The sequence below is a fragment of the Tursiops truncatus genome, chromosome 9 (assembly GCF_011762595.2).
Source record: "Tursiops truncatus isolate mTurTru1 chromosome 9, mTurTru1.mat.Y, whole genome shotgun sequence".
NCBI lineage: Eukaryota > Metazoa > Chordata > Mammalia > Artiodactyla > Delphinidae > Tursiops > Tursiops truncatus.
In genome coordinates, this window is record NC_047042.1 from 73,008,740 (window position 1) to 73,028,007 (window position 19,268).

General features: G+C 37.2%; 1 protein-coding gene across 8 annotated transcripts in view; it reads left to right on the forward strand.

Annotated features, from left to right (window-relative positions):
- Window positions 1-19,268, forward strand: part of ST7 (suppression of tumorigenicity 7) — a 254,687-nt gene that overhangs the window by 22,319 nt on the left and 213,100 nt on the right. Inside the window, exon 2 of one of the 8 annotated variants that reach the window (XM_073809859.1) lies at window positions 16,376-16,493. The exons of the other annotated variants lie outside the window; for them this stretch is intronic. Within the exon in view, the coding sequence (XP_073665960.1) occupies window positions 16,472-16,493 (22 nt within the window). The 5' untranslated portion in view covers window positions 16,376-16,471. The remainder of the gene's footprint in view (window positions 1-16,375; window positions 16,494-19,268) is intronic. 8 annotated transcript variants of the gene reach the window in all.

The window sequence follows — 19,268 nt, forward strand, 5'->3', positions numbered from 1 at the left end:
GGGAGACCCTCCATTAATATTAGTTTGTAACACTGGTTTGTACTTAGGCCTGACGCCAAAGCCCATGAACTTTCTACTACACTTCACTGTGTTCAGGACTAAGATGGGCTTTGTCCCTTTGCCGTCTGATTAGTCTCAAAGTCTGAGGGATTATCTGTCATCCAACAGCACATCTCTCTTTTCTATGTTGGAGTCAGTTTTATGTGGCCTAAACTAAGTGCTGAGTGGGTTTGTATACACTTCATCTGTTGTATTACTTTTTTTTTTTCCCCAAGGACCCAGTTATAGTTAGACGAGCAGTGGATGGGGAGGTGACTTCATCACTTCTGTTTGTATGACTTAAGTTCCTTAATATCTGAGATTCGGCTTCCTCATTTGCACAGGGGAGACTTTAATAACTTCCTTACTGGGCTGCTGTGGGGATTAAATGAGATGTAGCATATGTAAATGTGCCCAACACATTGCAGTGTGGGTGCCCGATGCAGCCGTTAGTTAACTACCTTCCACTTCACGTTTGAGTGTTACAACAGCTGAACCTGGACTGTCCTAATGACCATTTGGGTTTTTTTTTTAAAAATTAATTAATTAATTAATTTTTGGCTGCGTTGCTGCGTGCGGGCTTTCTCTAGTTGCAGTGAGCGGGGGCTACTCTTCGTTGTGGTGTGCGGGCTTCTCACTGCAGTGGCTTCTCTTGTTGTGGAGCACAGGCTCTAGGCGTGCAAGCTTCAGTAGTTGTGGTGCACGGGCTTAGTGGCTCCACGGCATGTGGGATCTTTCCTGGACCAAGCATCGAACTCGTGTCCCCTGCGTTGGCAGGTGTATTCTTAACCACTGCGCCACCAGGGAAGCCCTGACCATTTAGTCTTACCTTAAAACTGGTATTACCCTTAATTTATTAGCCACATGGTTATTAAACATTTTAACAGAATTGGGTCCTGAACAACAAATGTCCATGATTTAGATTTTGGTAGTAATTTCATTTAGCTCTGCTGTCCATGATCTCTTTATCTGGAGTAATTCTTTTTGCCACTAGATGGTGCTTGTTCATGCATTTGTGAGACTTTCCTATATAAAGTTATATTATTCGGGGGAAAACACATCTCGATACCTTGGAGGGTTGTATATGTGGTATTGATACTCATGTTCATCCTGTTGACTAGATATTTTTTAGATTAAACTAAAGGTTAGGGGCAGAAATTTTTGGGACTTAAAAGTTCTTTTAGATCATTCTGTTTATCCATATAATACCCAAATTTAAACATAAGACATTTATTAAAAAAATAATGAGATGGGAGAAATTAGGTGAGTAAATATGGTATTCTTATTTTTGAGATGTACATAAAATTTTACCTAGGCTAATTCATGAATTAGTTAGAAATATCAAAATAATAAGCACTTGGTAAGCCCGTGTATAAGTCTGTCTTGATTTTTCAATATGATCAGAAAGACTTAGCAGACAGTTCATCCTCAGATATGTTAGTAGCAGATAATTTAACATCATATTCAGCTCAGAGTGAATATCATTTGAAGTACGGTGATTGCTTTAAAACTCTGAAGCATTTTCTATATTGCTTTCTGATAAAATTCAACCAATACTTATCAAGCCTGCCTTACACGGGAATACAGAAATGAGGAGACCCATGGTCCTTTCCTTTCATGAAGTCATGAATAATTAATTGTGTTTGGCTGAGGTTAGCTGCTATAATAGAGATTGTGTGGGATCAGAGGAAGGGATTATCAGAATTTGTGGTACAGGACTTCTTTAGATGAGCTGTAGGGGGAATCCTGTTAGAGATTTCCTACTCATTGTGTTTTCCATGAATAGCTGGACATAACCAGTTTGGGAACAAATACTTTGGTGAAAGATAATTTTAATTTTTAGAATTTCTCAGATAACATAGAGAACGGTTCTGGACATGTGTGATTAGAGTCTGTTATAATTGAAAGTGGGATAACTTTGCTTTTTCATCTTCACTATAAGTAGAAAGGAGTAGTGAGGACAGGGTTTGGTGGCAAATGGGGAGTTGTCGGTAGTAAAGCAGAGTCGGTGAGCTGAGAGCTGGTGGTTATACCCAGTATGGGGTTTTAGTTGCAGCTGAAACTGAGCCTGACCAATTTAAGGGAAAGTGAAAATGTTCAGAATCTAATGAAAAGCTGAAGAACTAGATTTCAGAAAGGACAAAATATAGTACGTCTCCAGGGATCTAGGTAGCAGGAACCAATGGATCGTTATCTCATAGTCACTGTCAGAATGAATGAATGTCAACTACTTCAGTTTTTTAAAAAAACACTGCTAAATATCAGATTTCTTGGAGAGAGCCTCCATATACCCATCCCAGTAGGCATCAAATGAAATGGGGAAGGCTAGTTTGAGGGGAAGGAGCAGGTTTTGGGGAAAGACTAGTTTTGGATGTGTTAAGTTGGAGATATTCAGACATTCAAATGGAGACGTCAGGTAGGTAGTTGGATATTTGAGTCTGGAGATAGGGAGAGAGAGATTTCGGACATAGTTTATAGGTAGTATTTAAAGCCATGAGATTAGATAAAATTACTGAGAGAGTGCGTATAGAGAAGAGAAAAAGTTCTAGACTGAGTTCCGAAGCTTTCCCATTTCAAGAGGTTGGGAAAAAGAGGAGGAATCAGCAAAGGTGATGGAGAAGGATGTTTAAGATCTTCCCTTGCAGATGGGCCCTTTACTGAGAATTCGTGTGCGAATCTTCATCCTTCGAGCCCTTTCAAATAGTCCACACTCCCTAAGCTCCAACCTCCTAGCCCCCAATCCTTTAGTATTACTCCTTTCAAGTCCTTGCTTATTCAGCAGGACATTAGCCACTGTCCAGAAATTTATATAGATTCTGAGCCTCGGCCTTCTCTTCTTACAGAGTGAATAGATGTATTATTGACATTCTGCCCACCTAAAGAATCTCTCTTCTTCCTTATCCTCAGAGGCACTCCAAAGAAGGGTTAGAGGGCTTCCCTGGTGGCACAGTGGTTGGCAGTCCGCCTGCCAATGCAGGGGACACGGGTTCGTGCCCCGGTCCGGGAGGATCCCACATGCCGCGGAGCGGCTGGGCCCGTGAGCCATGGGTGCTGAGCCTGCGCGTCCGGAGCCTGTGCTCCGCAACGGGAGAGGCCACAACAGTGAGAGGCCCGCGTACCGCAAAAAAAAAAGAAGGGTTAGAAACTGTGACCGAGTGTGAGTGTGTTATATAGAGCCATCTAAACGGGCTTGGTATTTTTCATCCGTAGGCCTCTTACTGGGTTCTGAGGAAGTCCCCATGAAGCCAGGATGTGGCTGAGGGATAGGAGGCCATGGGCAGGAGTGCCTCTCTGGGAATGTGCATCCTCCCCAAGCCTTTGGGCTTGCTGTAGTGCCACTGGCCTGGCTGCTCGAGTCTGCAGCAAGAAAACTGCTCCGACTTGGATTTTCTATGCCTAGTCCCATAGTCTTGTTACCGAAAACTGGCCCTTGCTTTGGTTCTTCACTCTGTACCACCTCTTGAACTTCATACTTATTTTTCCTATGAGATTGCTCTTGGAACTCAGTTCTGCACATTCATTACTGACCTTACTACTTGCTCAGACCTCACAGGAAGCCTGTCACCTAGGAGCTGCTCTTGTTCCCACATCTGGAGTCGGTTTCTGTCTGGTACTGGGAATCACCCACCATGACCATACTCCTCTTTTCTTATTTTACAAAAATTCCATAGCTAGTCCTGATACCAAACATTTTTTTCCTCCTTTGCTGGTTTAGAGGTACTGGCTATTTAGCCCCTGTTCTGACCTTAAAAGTTCAAAGTGCTTGAGACATTTTTATAGTTCTGTAGAAGGACTCATAAGTATTTTCCTGCATCAGTTCATATCCCAACTTGATTAGTTTCTTTTGATAGATCTATTAGAGTGTTTATTTGGGTATATTTGGGGTGACATTGGTGGGAGATTAGGTTGCAAGTTCACCCACTTTAATAAAATTGAATATTTATTGATATTTTAAAAAATGATACTGAAGGATATTTTTGTCTTCAACTTTCTTTCACTAAACTGGTTCATTTGAGGCCAATATTTTAGCTATTCACAACAATTAATTTTTTCCTATGTTTTTCTCAGTCTTTTAACATATTTCTATGTACAGATTTCATGGTTAAATTTTTTAAAATTTTATTGTAAAGCAAGTTGATCCTTCTGGATAAATGTATTTATTCTAATAATGTTATGAGTGCTAGAGGGCAGGCTTTAAAAGATGCGAATTGTCTATTCTTGTCTTTTGTTGATTATTTTAAAGTATTTTTAGTATACTTTACAGATTACGATTTATTCCTCCCATACACTATTAGAATCCAACTATCATTTTAATTTTTTTTTTTTTTTTTGGTAATACGTGGGCCTCTCACTATTGTGGCCTCTCCCGTTGCGGAGCACAGGCTCCGGACGCGCAGGCTCAGCGGCCATGGCTCACGGGACCAGCCGCTCCGCGGCATGTGGGATCTTCCCGGACTGGGGCACGAACCCGTGTCCCCTGCATCGGCAGGCGGACTCTCAACCACTGCGCCACCAGGGAAGCCCCATTTTAATTATTAGTCTCAATTATTTCAATAGCTGTCATCACAGAGATTTCCAAAACCAAGAAATGAAGAAATCTATTTTTATTGTCTCTGTTTCTTCCATATGCCTTTTTAAAAGAAGTGTTTTTGTTTTTGTCCCTGTCCATTCTGTTAGAAATTTTCTTCGTGTATCTGGTGATCCTTGACTGGTAGAAAACTCTGTGTGTGCGTGTGTGTGTGGTGTGTGTGTGTGTGTGTGTGTGTGTGTGTGTGTGTGTGTGTGTGTGGTGTTTTCAGGGGTGGGGAGATTGGTGATTGTTTAACCTTTGACTTCACTGTAGAGTGAGTGAGTAAGTGAAAAAGAGTAATTTCTCCTACTTTCTTTTTTGTCCAGTTTGGACAAGTTTCTTTCTAGTCTGGGTGAAGCCATCCCTTTGACTTTTGTTCAGCATGCTAGCTGTGTTTGTGCTTAAGAATCCCATTTTTCTAAGGATTTAGTCTTGTTTTGTTTTGTTCTGTTGTGTGCACACATTGGGAAACAACTTTTTAAAAAATTATTTTACAGTGATCTAGGTTGTTATAATTGCACTAAAATAAGAAAGGAAGGTAGAAAATAAGTGGACAGTTTTCTCTATGTTATATAAATTGCAGTTTATAAGCATAGGTTGAACTGTCTGTTCTATGCACTGTCCCCTAGAAAGCTGCATGGCTCACGCCCTCACTTTTTGAGGTTCCTAGTCAAATATCACCTTCTCAGTTCAGCCTTCCTTGACCCTTGAAAATAGTAAATCTCTTAACTTACCTGTCTACATACCCATTCTACTTTTTGCCTCTATGAATTTGACTACTTGAGGAAACTAATATAAAAGGAATCATTCAATATTTGTCCCTTTGTGACTGGTTTATTTCACTTAGCATAATGTCTTCAAGGTTCCAAATTTTCTTTTGAAGCAAATAGATATGAGGATGTTCAGCAGTCCCACTCCTGGGCATATATATCCAGAAAAGATGAAAACTCTAACTTGAAAAGATACATGCACCCCAATTTCATAGCAGCACTATTTACAATAGCCAAGACATGGAAGCAACTCAAGTGTCTATCAACAGATGAGTAGATAAAGAAAATGTGGTATATACATACAATGGACTGTTACTCAGCCATAAAAAAGAATGAAATATTGCCATTTGCAGCAACATGGATGGACCTAGAGAACATCATACTAAGTGAAGTTAGTCACACAGAGAAAGACAAATATTATATGATATCACTTATATATGTAATCTAAAAAAAAATACAAATGAACTTATTTACAAAACAGAAACAGACTCACAGACATAGAAAACAAACTTATGGTTACCAAAGGGGAAGAGGGGGAGGGATAAATTAGGAGTATGGGATTAACAGATATACACTACTATATATAAAATAGATAAACAATAAGGATTTACTGTAAAGCACAGGGAACTGTATTCAATCTTATAATAAACTATAATGGAAAAGAATGTGAAAAATAATATATATATATAGCTGAATCATTTTGCTGTACATCTGAAACTAACACAGTATTGTAAATCAACTGTACTTCAATTGAAAAAAAAGGAGAATGTTTTGGACTTGATTAGTAAATATACTTAACATTCTGGGATTTAAAAACATCTTTCCTAAAGTATCAAAGAAACTTAAAGACATAATTATTTGCCAAAAAATATGTCTAATTGACCAGTGATTTTTGTACATAATAAATAATAGAATCATTGACTAAAGGAAGCAACTATAAGTCTTTGGGGAAAGATAGCCTGATTTTTATAGTAGAATTTCCTAAATGAGAAGGTATATTTACCTCCAAACAAGGAGAAACCAATGGACACAATGATTTTAGATTAAGAGAAAACCTTTGGTGATATTTTTATACCAAAGACTATTAAAGAGGAATTCATTAAGGCACTAGAAGAAGTACTTTGACATGAAGGAGATCTGTCTTAGAGACCACAATAAAGAACAGAAGTAGGGCTTCCCTGGTGGCGCAGTGGTTGAGGGTCCGCCTGCTGATGCAGGAGACACAGGTTCGTGCCCTGGTCTGGGAAGATCCCACATGCCGCGGAGCGGCTGGGCCCGTGAGCCATGGCCGCTGAGCCTGCGCGTCCGGAGCCTGTGCTCCGCAACGGGAGAGGCCACAACAGTGAGAGGCCCGAGTACCGGGAAAAAAAAAAAAAAAAAGAACAGAAATAAATATATAGTTCTTGAACATGAAATGCTAATAGTGGTTCTTCTGTAGAGAAATTGATGCTCTGAATATATGTGATATCTTCTTTTCTCCTTTTAGATAAATGATTGCAGTGCCAGTCATCTTCTGTTTTCTCCTTCCAATTCACTTTTAGCCTTTTATACCCTTACATTCTACCCTGGGAGATGATTACTATAGACTTTTCCAGTCAGTTGTCTTGTCTTCTGTTTTCTGGTTGGGTTTAGTCAGTGGGAAGAAGCCTGGTAGAGGATTGTAGGACCTAGGGAGAGTGAGTTACCTGGCTGTACCCCTCCGTGAAAGCCACAGTATATCTATATGAATTTCACTCTCTCTATGGTTTTCACTTTCCTGGTTCTGGTAATTCCTTCTTGGCTCTTTCCATCTTGTGGATGGTAATGGTCCTAGGGAGCTGCACTATTCGTTATAATTACTCTATGCCCTTCCCACACTATTGTAAATAGTTCTTTTATTAAACTCTACTCAAAGTATTCTGATTTGGGTGTGGTATCTGCTTCCTGCTAGGACCCTGACTAGTATACATAACAGAATCCAGTGGGTAGTTGGAAGGGAGGAAAGAACCACCAGCCCAGGAAATCTGGACAGTAGCCCTGGCTCTGCCCTTACTTGTGAGAGACTGTAATCTCTTTACCTTTTGACAAATGAGGAATAGTAATATTAACCCTCGCCACTCTGAGGTGGTTTTGCGGTTATGTACATATATACATATTTAAGTTTCCCTGAGTGCTTTTTGAAAAACAAGTTACCACAAACAAAAGGCGTTATTATCATTGTGCTCATGACCAGTTTGGAATGCCAAGTGAGGGGAGTAAAACCTTCTCGGTTGAGGTGATATGAATGGACAGGAAGTGACTGACCTTTAAGCCTTAAATGACAAGGGTTGCCACTTGATTGGGAGCCCATGGAAAGCAGCCCCAAGTAAGAAGGAACCTATTTTACAAACTGAGATGGACCGCACTGCAGACTGTAATCTAGTCTTCCTTAGTTTGACTGTGCTTTGCTTCTTTCTCATTCTTGGTATTCAGCCCCTGATATGGATCATAACTTTGCGTACATCCAAGGGTTGCAAGTCAAATGCCTTATGATCCATTTTACAAGATAAGAACCTTGGTTTACCAAGCAATCTGCCGCCTAAAGTCTTAGAGCCTGTCAGTTTGTGGTGGAACAGGGATGGAAATCAGGCATGCCTGTGCCGTACTGCTTTCCAAATTACTTGAGATTGAAATGTCCCCCCTTCTGCCTTTCAATAGTAGACCTATTAATAAAACTTCAGCACACCAGAAGTTTTGGAAAACTCTGGTTTAAAAGGAATTACAACAGAATTACTGTACAGTCTTATCACATGCTTTTTCAGGAATTTACATACTAAACATTTTAGATAGTTGGAGTGTAGCCTTCCAGGCCCCTCCTTGGGCACAATTCCAAGTGTAGTAAGTATGTGAACTACAAACCCTGTGAGGAAGAGAACCCAGTGACAGATAGAAGAGAAGATGGACCAGCTCTGAATTTGGGAGGGGCAAATAGGAGCAAATCTATACCTCTGTGGTTCCAAAGGGCTACATAGAGCCTTGTGAAGGGCATACTAGCCACCAGATAGTTGTTTTGTTAATAAAACAGAGTTTGGCCCTTAGTAGATGATAATCTGGAAAAGAAAGAAAGGTTAGGTGCCTTCTTCGTGTTATTTCACTTATCAATGTTATCTCTAGAACAATTTGTTTATGGATATTATAAGAGAGCTGAAACATTCTGTAGCTACTAATCAAACTTGGTCTAATATTGAAGTTTCTGTTTTTAATGTTGCTCATGTCTAGAATTTTGTTCCAAAGCCAAATGTTAAAAAGAGTTTGGAGTTGAACTGTGATTGTGTAAGTGCTTTTTGTTACTACCACTGAAGAATTCTATGTCTTTGCTGTAAACATCCCTCAGAATGGCAGTGAGGTGCCTTGTCGTATTCTTAGGAAGCCTTAGAGTAGTGCTGTCCAATAGAACTTTCTGTGATAATGGAGATGTTCTATAATAAAGCGTCTGTTGAGCGTATGTACTGGTGCTACCGAGGAACTGAATTTTTAATTTAAATTTAAATAGCCATACTTAGCTAGTGGCTACCATGTTGGGCAGCAAGGCTTAGAGGTAACTTTAATATTTTTACAAGTGACCAAAAAAGCAAAGTGACCTTTGGGACTTCTTCAAGCTGCATGTTAAACACTGCTTGAGGGCTTAGTCCTATATCCTATATCATCTCCATTTGTATCTCCAGTTACTTTTGTAGTCTATCAAAATAGTAAAGTTATTAAGAAAAGCTTATTCTGAGCTTTGTGTGACTTCAAATTTAAGATGGCAGGGAAATACAGTATTAAGGTGGGGAAGGCAGTGCTGTCCTACTAGGGGCCATGTGGAAATGTGTATGTAGCCTTTGTATTGTCACGGTGACTGGTCAGTGCCACTGGCCTTTAATACCTGGGGGCCAGGGATGTTAACTGTAGTGTTATCCTGCTTAAAATACCCATAGCACCCTCATTGAGAAGTACTGTTGGATCTTTTTGATGGTAAGAGTTGTATCACAATTGAGAAATCCTAGTATCCAAAGGGTTATCTCTTCTCTGAAAAACTCAGATATTTTAAAGACATTCTCTAAAGCTTCTGGCTATGAGGTTTTGTTCTATTCTGCAGCCTATGGTGTTGTGAATCTAGAGCCCTTTTCAGCAGCAACCAATTAATAGAACATTTAAATGTTGATGTTGGAAAACACTGAAGAGGCTATTTGTCATTTGCTTAGTGCAGAAGCAGTGAAACTGGAACCTTATCTAGTGTGCATAAAAATCCACAGGGATGATTGAAAAACTGCTGCAAATGAGTGGAAGCAACAGGAGGTCTAATCATTGTCAGCTGAGTCCTCACCCAAACAATATGTGCCTCACTCTGCTTTAAAAGACAAATCAGTCAAACTATTTGTAGTTTTATGTGGGAAAATGCATGTGTTTATAGAATGTATTTCCAAATTTAAAGGCCACCTTCTTCCTGAAAGAACAAAGTAGAAAAGAAAACTACCAATGCTGTCAGTTGAATGGTTTTACTGCTGTTTTCTGTTATGGTCCCTGGATATCAGGTGTCTGTTTTCCTGGAAAGGAACCTTTCGCTTGATAAATGAGCTGGAAAGAGAGGCTTTTATATCTATGTGAGTTACAGAAAGGACTAGTGGTTAGTAAAGGTGATAAAATTGCAGGGATCAGGTAATGATGCTTTCAGAAGCCATCCATGTAGGCAGTTAACAGAGCCTACATGGCTCTGTTAACAGCCTACATGTTTCTGGGCCAAGCTTGGGAAAAGGTATGTCTTATGTAACTGTCATAGTAACCAGAGACCGTTTCTGATACAGTCTAGTGTTACAGTGTTTCTTTTTTTGTAACTGTGGGTGATAGACTGATAATTGCATTAATGTCAATATAGGGGGTATATTGACCACTTTTCCTTTTTTTCCCCCCTCAATGCCATAGTAATGGCAGGACATTTATCTTGTTCTAGCAAAATATAATCTGATGTCTCTATTTTGCTTAAAGGCAAAACATAATAAAAACATATGGAAACCTGAAAAGACATCATGTTTTATAAATATACTTTCTTACACATTGAAGTTTTCCTAAGTAATTTTTGCTGGAGATCAAGCAAGAAAGAATATCTGTTTTGGGGAGGAGATTTCAAGTGTCTAACGCAATATTGCTGTTTTTATGCAGTATTTGGTTATGCTTACAAGCTTGTTAATTACCTTGGGTTGATAGCATAATTTATTTTTAATGCAGCCTATTTCAAATTGATTAGGTACATAGAATTTCTGCTACTTCCCTAAGGACTACAGTGTGTGTGTGTGTGTGTGTGTTAAAGGTAGAATCCCTTCAATGAAAAAATTGTGCAAATCAATAATAACAAAATCTTATTTTTCTACAGTGCCAGATGAATTTACTGAATTAGTTTTTTAGAATGTGCTTTGTTTTTTTAATGTTTCTTAGGAAGGGGTTCTCAATGGGTTGTCTGCAGGTCATTAATTGCTGCTGTCTTGATTCATGTCACATGGAGGGTGTCTTTGCAGGGTGACTACAATCTTTAGAGACCTCACTTCCATTTTCAGTGGTTTCTACAAATTTAAGGTGGGGACCTCTCAAAATGATACCACCATTACCTATTGTCTACTTTTTAAATTGAGAAAACTGCCTTTTATGGTATCCTATTTTAAATTCTGTTTAGGTTCCTTGTTTGTTTCTTTTTTTCAAAGTTTCTTTATATTCATGTGGATGAATGTTGAATAGTATGGATAATATGTTTTCGACAGAATAACTTGATCCAGATGGAAAATGATTGCCTTTTGGATATATAGCAATAAAATTGTTAAATTAAGGAGGAAAAAAGCCCAGTGTTCTGAAAATAATTTCTTGGACAGCGATAATCAGAGGTCTAGGGAGATAGCTAAAGGGTTCTTTGACCTTGTTTTTGTATATCCATTTGGCTCAGAATTTTACCATTTTGTCATGTTGCCCATGGTCTCTGGAGAGAAAGGATGAAATATTCAGCTTGTTGAATCTCTTAATTCAGAAATGTGTTGTGTATGTTGAAAAGAAATGAACAGTCTATAGAAATTTTTTAAAACTCTGGTAAGATAGGCATTTTAATAATTTAGAGTCTTGATGGACTCTTTTTTATGCCTTTTATCATAGAGTCCATTATGATTTTATAGCAAAGATGGAGAAAATGATTGTGATAATGTAATATATGACAGTTTCTATCATAGTGTTTCAGTTTCTCTAACACATACTAAAGAATTCAATAAATGTTAGTTCTTGTCTCTTTTTTCTTTGAAAACCTTTTCTTTTGTTGAAAATGTAAAGCAAGCATTCCTAGGATAATATTACATAATTTCTACAGTTATATTTTTTGTCACAATTCATACAAATACATTTGCATTTTACCAAAAAAGGAAAAAAGCCTCACTCCTCAGGCATTAACTCCGAATTCAAAAGCTTCATGCCTCCCACATACTTTTCCCCTAATTCTTTGCGTGCATCTAGAGGACTTATGTAACCAAGTTCTTGTTCTCAGGGAGAAAAATGTAGACGTTGTCATTGCACTATCCCCCAAATGACCTAAATAATCTATCACCTTTAAGAAATCTGTCTTTGAATAGGCATTGATTGTAGTTGATGAGTATCTGAAAATAGACTTTTGATTATAGAAATAAAACATTTTTTCTTTTTTATACTTGTATTTTACATTTAGTGTACTTACGTTTTATGTCTGGTGTTAAGAACTCTCTATGAGCCTTTATTTTTATCTTGTAATGCTTTAGAATAGCTTAAAGAGAGTACTTAATTTTAAAAAATGTGTAAGTTATAGTAAACATTTAAAAAGATGACATTTTTCATGGGCTATTTTGGATAGAGGAAAACATTTATAATACATTTCTATGAAGACTTGATTCAAGTATAATTAGGAGTATTTTAGGTAAATAGTATGTGGGAACCTAATATATTTTTAATTTCTTTAGATATTTTTAAAACATGGCTATGTTTAAGTGTTTTGCTACTGTATAATGTCTGGAGTTCACTGGCCTCTGTATTTTGTTCATTGTTACATCGTCTATCCTCAGTGTATACATATTTTTTAAAGAAACATACAGACATTCCTAGAATGTGCATTCTCAATGAAATGCCCAGACATAGGTCTGTTGAATCTAATTTTACTGAAGCAGAAGGTATTTGTTAATGCACTATAATATTGACAAAATAACTTTTAAAAATGTCTCCCATTTTATTTGATCATTATTTACTTATGATTCGTTATGGGGGCAGATTTTTGATGTTAGTAATTCATATTATATAAATATAAAATGTAATATTATTTTAACATTTTACAGAGTGGAAAATCTAAAAGCTGTTGATCCTGAGTCTAGCCTCAGTTTCAATCTATTTCACCCTCAATTATCTCCTGTGGTAATGAGTCATTAATTGTCCCTGTTTTTCCTCTTTGTCTTTTTTTTTTTTTTTTTTTTTGGCGGTACGCGGGCCTCTCACTGTTGTGGCCTCTCCCGTTGCGGAGCACAGGCTCCGGACGCGAAGGCTCAGCGGCCATGGCTCACGGGCCCAGCCGCTCCGCGGCATGTGGGATCTTCCCGGACCGGGGCACGAACCCGTGTCCCCTAGCATCGGCAGGCGAACTCTCAACCACTGCGCCACCAGGGAAGCCCTCTTCTTTGTCTTTACATTGGTTGTTACCATTAACATAAAAACATTTCCAGTTTTCACGATATATGTATCAGATTTTTTTTTTTTTTTTTTTTTTTTTGTATCAGATTTTTATGAAACGCCAAGGGACATTTCTGATAGACTCCATGAGATTCAGTTCCTTGTCTGCATATTACACTTCCTGCCTAAGTGCTGATGGGCTGTGGAAATAATGACTAACGTGAAGCACTGTTTTAAGATACAGTGCTGAATTCCCAGACATAAATTTAAAAATAAATTATGCTCATGAAAAGTATGTAGGGCATGTTTCTGCTAAAAAAAAGTCCTGGGAAAAAAATCTGAATTGAATCGAGAAGATGGAGTACCATATAAAGAATGATTCAGTCAAAGGAAAGATATTTGGTTTTTTTTTTTCTTTAGGCATTTAACATATTAGAAAGCTGATGTATGAACAAATACATGGATCATAAATAGAAATGTTTCAGAGATGTTTTATTATTTAAGAAAAAGTCACCAATAATAATTTAATTAATAATAATAAATAATATTAACTCCTGACATTTTGCCATTTAGATGCTCTCACACATGAAATATGGGTAATAGGTTTCTGAGAGGTTCACATATTTCATGTCTGAGAAAACCTGAGGTACATTGTTGCCTAAAGTAGAATCCAAAATTCGATTTTGCTCTAATTCCAAGTAATTTTTCCACCGCATATCTTTTTCATAGTTGATTGATAGCAGAGCCGATGCTATTTATGCTGTTTATAGCAGAGTCCAATAAAATAAGGACCCTGCCTTTTTAAAGGACAGTGTCCATATTTTATTGGAAATAGTGAAGTTTTCAAAGGAGAAAAGTTGTTACAAGTCTGTCAGCCTCTTATATCTTTTAAAGTTTCAGAATGAACTCGTCCTTTCCTAGTTATTGTCCTTGTGTTTTAGGGATGCTGCCACCAGTTGGTAGCAGTGTAATATAATTATCTATTCTGAATGGTTTGTATATTTACTGAGATTCAAGGAGTTGGTTTCTATTCAAGTGTGTCCACTTATTCATTCAACAAGCATTGCTAGGCATTAGAGTTAATGAAATTTTTATTCTTTATACGCTGTTTTATCAAATTAAAAATTTAAATAAACTTGCATAAATGCCATTTAAAGTTAGTATTTCCCTACAAATTTAAGAACAGAAATATACTTCCTTTTTATCAATCCTTTATCATTCTTCTAGCCATTCTGACCCTAATTGTATGTATAGTTCCTGGTGACAGTATGCAATTTTAATGTATTTCAGGACTAATTGAATATAGTCCCCTGTGCCATATAGTAGGTCCTTGTTGTTTATCTATTTTATGTATAGTCATGTGTATCTGTTAATCCTAAACTCCTAATTTATCCCTCCCCCCCTTTCCCCTTTGGTAAGCATAAGTTTGTTTTCTGTGTCTGTGAGTCTTTTTCTGTTTTGTAAATAAGTTCATTTGTATCATTTTTTTAGATTCCACATATAAGTGATATCATATAATATTTGTCTTTCTCTGACTTACTTCACTTGCCTGATAAACCATAGGTCCACCCATGTTGCTGTAAATGGCATTATTTCATCCTTTTTATGGCTGAGTAATATTCCATTATATCTATATATCTATATATATCTATAGATCTAGGTATATCTATATATACCTATCTAGATCTAGATATCTCTATGTTATCTATCTATATTTATATCTCTCTATCACATCTTCTTTATCCATTCATCTGTTGATGGACATTTAGGTCTTTTGCCTCCTTAGGTAGATTTATTGCTAGGTATTTTATTCTTTTTGTTGCAATGGTAAATGGAATTGTTTCCTTAATTTCTCTTTCTGAGCTTTTGTTGTTTGTGTATAGGAATGCAAGACATTTCTGTGTAGTAATTTTGTATCCTGCAACTTTGCCAAATTCATTGATGAGCTCTAGTAGTTTTCTGATGGCATCTTTAGGGTTTTCTATGTATAGTATCATGTCAGCTGCAAACACTGACAGTTTTACTTCTTCCTTTTCCAATTTGGATTCCGTTCATTTCTTTTTCTGATTGTGGTAGTTAGGACTTCCAATAGTATGTTGAATGAAAGTGGCGAGAATGGTCATCCTTGTCTTGTTCCTGATCTTAGAGGAAATGCTTTCAGCTTTTCACCATTGAGTGTGTTAGCTGTGGGTTTGTCATATATGGCCTTTATTATGTTGAGGTATGTTCCCTCTGTGCTTACTTTCTGGAGAGTTTTTTTTTTTCATCATAAATAGATGTTGAATTTTATCAAAAGTTTTTCTGCATCTATTGAGATGATCATATGGTTTTTATTCTTCAGTTTGTTAATGTGGTGTATCATACTGATTGATTAGTGGATATTGAAAAATCCTTGCATCCCTTGGATAAATCCCACTTCATCATGGTGTATGATCCTTTTAATGTGTTGTTGGATTCGGCTTGGTAGTATTTTGTTGAGGATTTTTGCATCTCTTTTCATCAGTGATATTGGCCTGTAATTTTCTTTTATCTTGTAATAACTATAATGGAAAAGAATCTGAAAAAGAATATATATATAAAACTGAATCACTTTGCTGTACATCTGAAACTAACACGACATTGTAAATCAACTATACTTCATTTTTTAAAAAAGTCTAACTGGACCCTTAGCGGGTAGATTTTTATGGTTTTCAGGCTTTTAGGCTTATTTACATATAAAATGAAAATACCTTTATTCTTATTTTTCTGGGTTGAATGTTTTCCACAGTAAACTCATTCTACTTTTGCAACAGTGACAAATCACATAAAATAGAAAGTGAAAATCATCAGTAGTTTTACTGCCAAAGTATCCACTGTATGTTTTTTAAAGTGTCTTAAATTTTATTTTATTTAAAAATTTATTGAAAATTTTAAATTGTGGTAAAATGTACATAATGTAAAATTTACCATCGTAACTAGTTTCTAAGTGTACAGTTCCGTACTGTTAAGTACGTTCAGATTGTTGTGCAACCATTCTTCAGAACTTTTTTCATCTTGCTGAAATGCTGTGCCCATTACAATTCCCCTTTCCCTTCCTCCCAGCCTCAGGCAACCACCCTTCTACTTTCTTCCTCTATGACTTACCGTAAATACTGCATATAAGTGGAATGATACAGTATTTGTCTTTCCATGACTGGCTTATTTCACTTAGATAATGTCCTCAAGATTCATCCATATTGTATCATGTGTCAGAATTTCCTTCCTTTTTCCCACTGTATGCTTTTCAAAAAAAAAAAAAAACCCTCTAAAGTGTTATCATATTATTCCTATTGCTTTGCAATTTATTTTTGAAACCTAACAGTGTATTGCAGATGTCTTCCAGAAGACATCAATATTTATACACAATTATGAATATATCATTTACATTGCTACCAAGAACGGCATTCCTATTCCACAGATGGGGAAAATGAGAATTGGAGGTGAGTACCTTTCAGTTTACAAGTAGCAATGGCAGGGACAAAATGCAGGTCTGCTTGTTTCTAGAGGCAGACTGCAGTGTGGTTTGTATAGAGTGGGGATGTGATTACTGTAGAAAAATGAAGCAATTTTAAAGACACATTTCTGTGGTAGCTAAAGGATGATTGTGTGCCTTTGTTATGAGGAGGCTCCACAATTTGTATTTTATAGTTGCAGCAGACACAAATATCTGTCTCTAGAAGCATCTTCCAAGTATCATACTACATTAAATTTTCTCTTGAATCACTTGCATCTGTGTTAAGACTGCATATTTCTAAGGAGGCAGCAATTGTCCTAATCAGAAATACATTTTCATTGGCCTTTCAAAAAGCCAGAGATAAAAGAGCAGAGAAGAAATTATCTGCTTCTTATCTGAAGGATAATGAAAAGTGAAAATTGCTGAAACTCTCAGTGAGCTACATCAGATATAATTAGTGTAGCTCGTTACAAGCATTTTAGAGCTAGAAAAGACCACAGAAATAATCTAAACCTACGTCTTAATTTCATGAAAATGAGGTACTGTTGTGAAATGGCTACCTGAAGTAGTTGACTATGCATTTAGGCTTGAAATCTAAGTTTCTTGTTTCTCAAGAGTTCTCTTTCAGCTACTGTTGGTGAATGGGGTTAGATTTTCTCATACTAAACTAGCTGTTACTTGTGTTTTATACTATGAGTGTACTTTGTATAAAGTTTCCTGGCTTATAGTATAATTGAGGAGATTTGGAGGTCTTAATGATTTCCATTTTTATAGAATTTTTGAGGGCTATAGATGTATGTGGGTTGGAAACGTTTTTGTTACACTGTTAAAGTAGTTGATTTCTCACAAGTTGATTCAGCATTTACTACTAACTCTAACATGATAGGGAGTGAACAGGTAGTGTGGGCTATCAAGACTAGGTGTTGCTCATAATATCATTAAAAAAGAAGGGAATTGGGGTACAAGTTTTCTTAAATTTCCAGTCTGATCCGTCAAGCAGTTGTTGATGGAATCCATTACCTTTGCGAGCTTTGTTAATGGCAGAGACCTAATTGAAAATCAGAGTTCTTTCAGAGAAAGGTCAAATCAGCTAAAGATGATAGAACAGGCCTGGCAGGCTGTAGTCTGAGGGCCACCTGTTTCTGCAAGCTAACAGTGTTTTTTTTAAAAAAATATTTTAAGTAGTTTAAAAAAATCAAAAGAAGAAAAATATTTCATGATACATGAAAATGATGAGAAATCCAGTTTCACAGTCTAAAAATAAAGTTTTATTGGAATATAGCTACATATACTCATTTGTTTATGTGTTGTTTATGGTTACTTTTGCACTATAATGGCAGAATTGAGTAGTTGTGAGAGAGACTGGATGGTCCCACAGAATCTAAAATATTTACTGTTTAGTCCTTTGTAGAAAGAGTGCCGGCCCCTGTACACATCAGTATTATTTTATGTTTTGGAGTACCATGGAAATTTGTGGCTTTCTTTGCTTACCAAAAACTCTAGCTGAGTGCTACTACATTTCTTGAAGGATTCTCCACTGTTTTTTTGCCTCAGGGACAACCCACAGTAGTCCATTCATGACTGTTTTTCATGACTTCCTTTGCTTATTTTCCCGTGGTTCCTTTTGCCAGCCAGGTGAACAGACCAAAACCACACAGGAAGGTCTGTGGTTTTTCTAAAGAAGCTTTCTACAGAAGGATATGTTTGGCTTGGGTACCTCTCTGTTGTAGAAACCTGGATTTTGCTTGTGATCTTTCCACTAGAACTTTGATTCAAATATATATAAAATAACCCTCACTTTCAAAGTGTAAAATTAACAAACATTTATTGTTAGATTCATATTTGTGGGCAGAAAATCTTAATCTTTCATGTTTTTACCAGACATTTTAATAATGTTAGTTATGTTTTTCATGACTCTTAATTTTACATCAAGGTTAGTTGATGGTTATTCTTTTTCATTGGTTAGCCTTAAACATTTAAGCCAATGTCTCATTTTACAGTAATCTTTTTTAAAAAAATTTATTTATTTTATTTATTTATTTTTGGCTGTGTTGGGTCTTCATTGCTGTCCGCAGGCTTTCTCTAGTTGCAGCGAGCGGAGGCTACTCTTTGTTGCAGTGCCTGGGCTTCTCATTGCGGTGGCTTCTCTCGTTGTGGAGCATGGGCTCTAGGCGCGCGGGCTTCAGTAGTTGCAGCACGCAGGCTCAGTAGTTGTGGCTCCCGGGCTCTAGAGCACAGGCTCAGTAGTTGTGGTGCACGGGCTTAGTTGCTTCGCAGTATGTGGGATCTTCCTGGACCAGGGATCGAACACGTGTCCCCTGCAATGGCAGGCAGATTTTTAACCACTGTGCCACCAGGGAAGCCCTACAGTAATCTTTTGATAGAATAAAAACATCAGTGGTATTCCACCTCTTATAAAAGTTATTTCCCCCCTCTCTCCATCTGTGTTTACTTGATGTCAGTTCTCTTGGGGCTCGTGTAAGAAACGAGTGGCCCTGCTACTTTATAAGAGGTCTGTGTTTTACAACTACTGAGAGCTTTGGATTCTGCCACCGTTCTTTTCCAGCATAGCAAACAGGTGTTGTCTATCTAGAAATAACCTGAAGGTTTGGAGTTGGGTAAAGCAGATCTTCTCTCAGGTTTCAGCTTGCCTTTGGTCATAATTGTGCTTTTGTGCTTGGTGAGGATGGTTCTTAATTTTGTCTTGGAGAATGTATAGCACTGGTCTGGGCCATGATATTGAGTTGAACAGTCCCCGTCT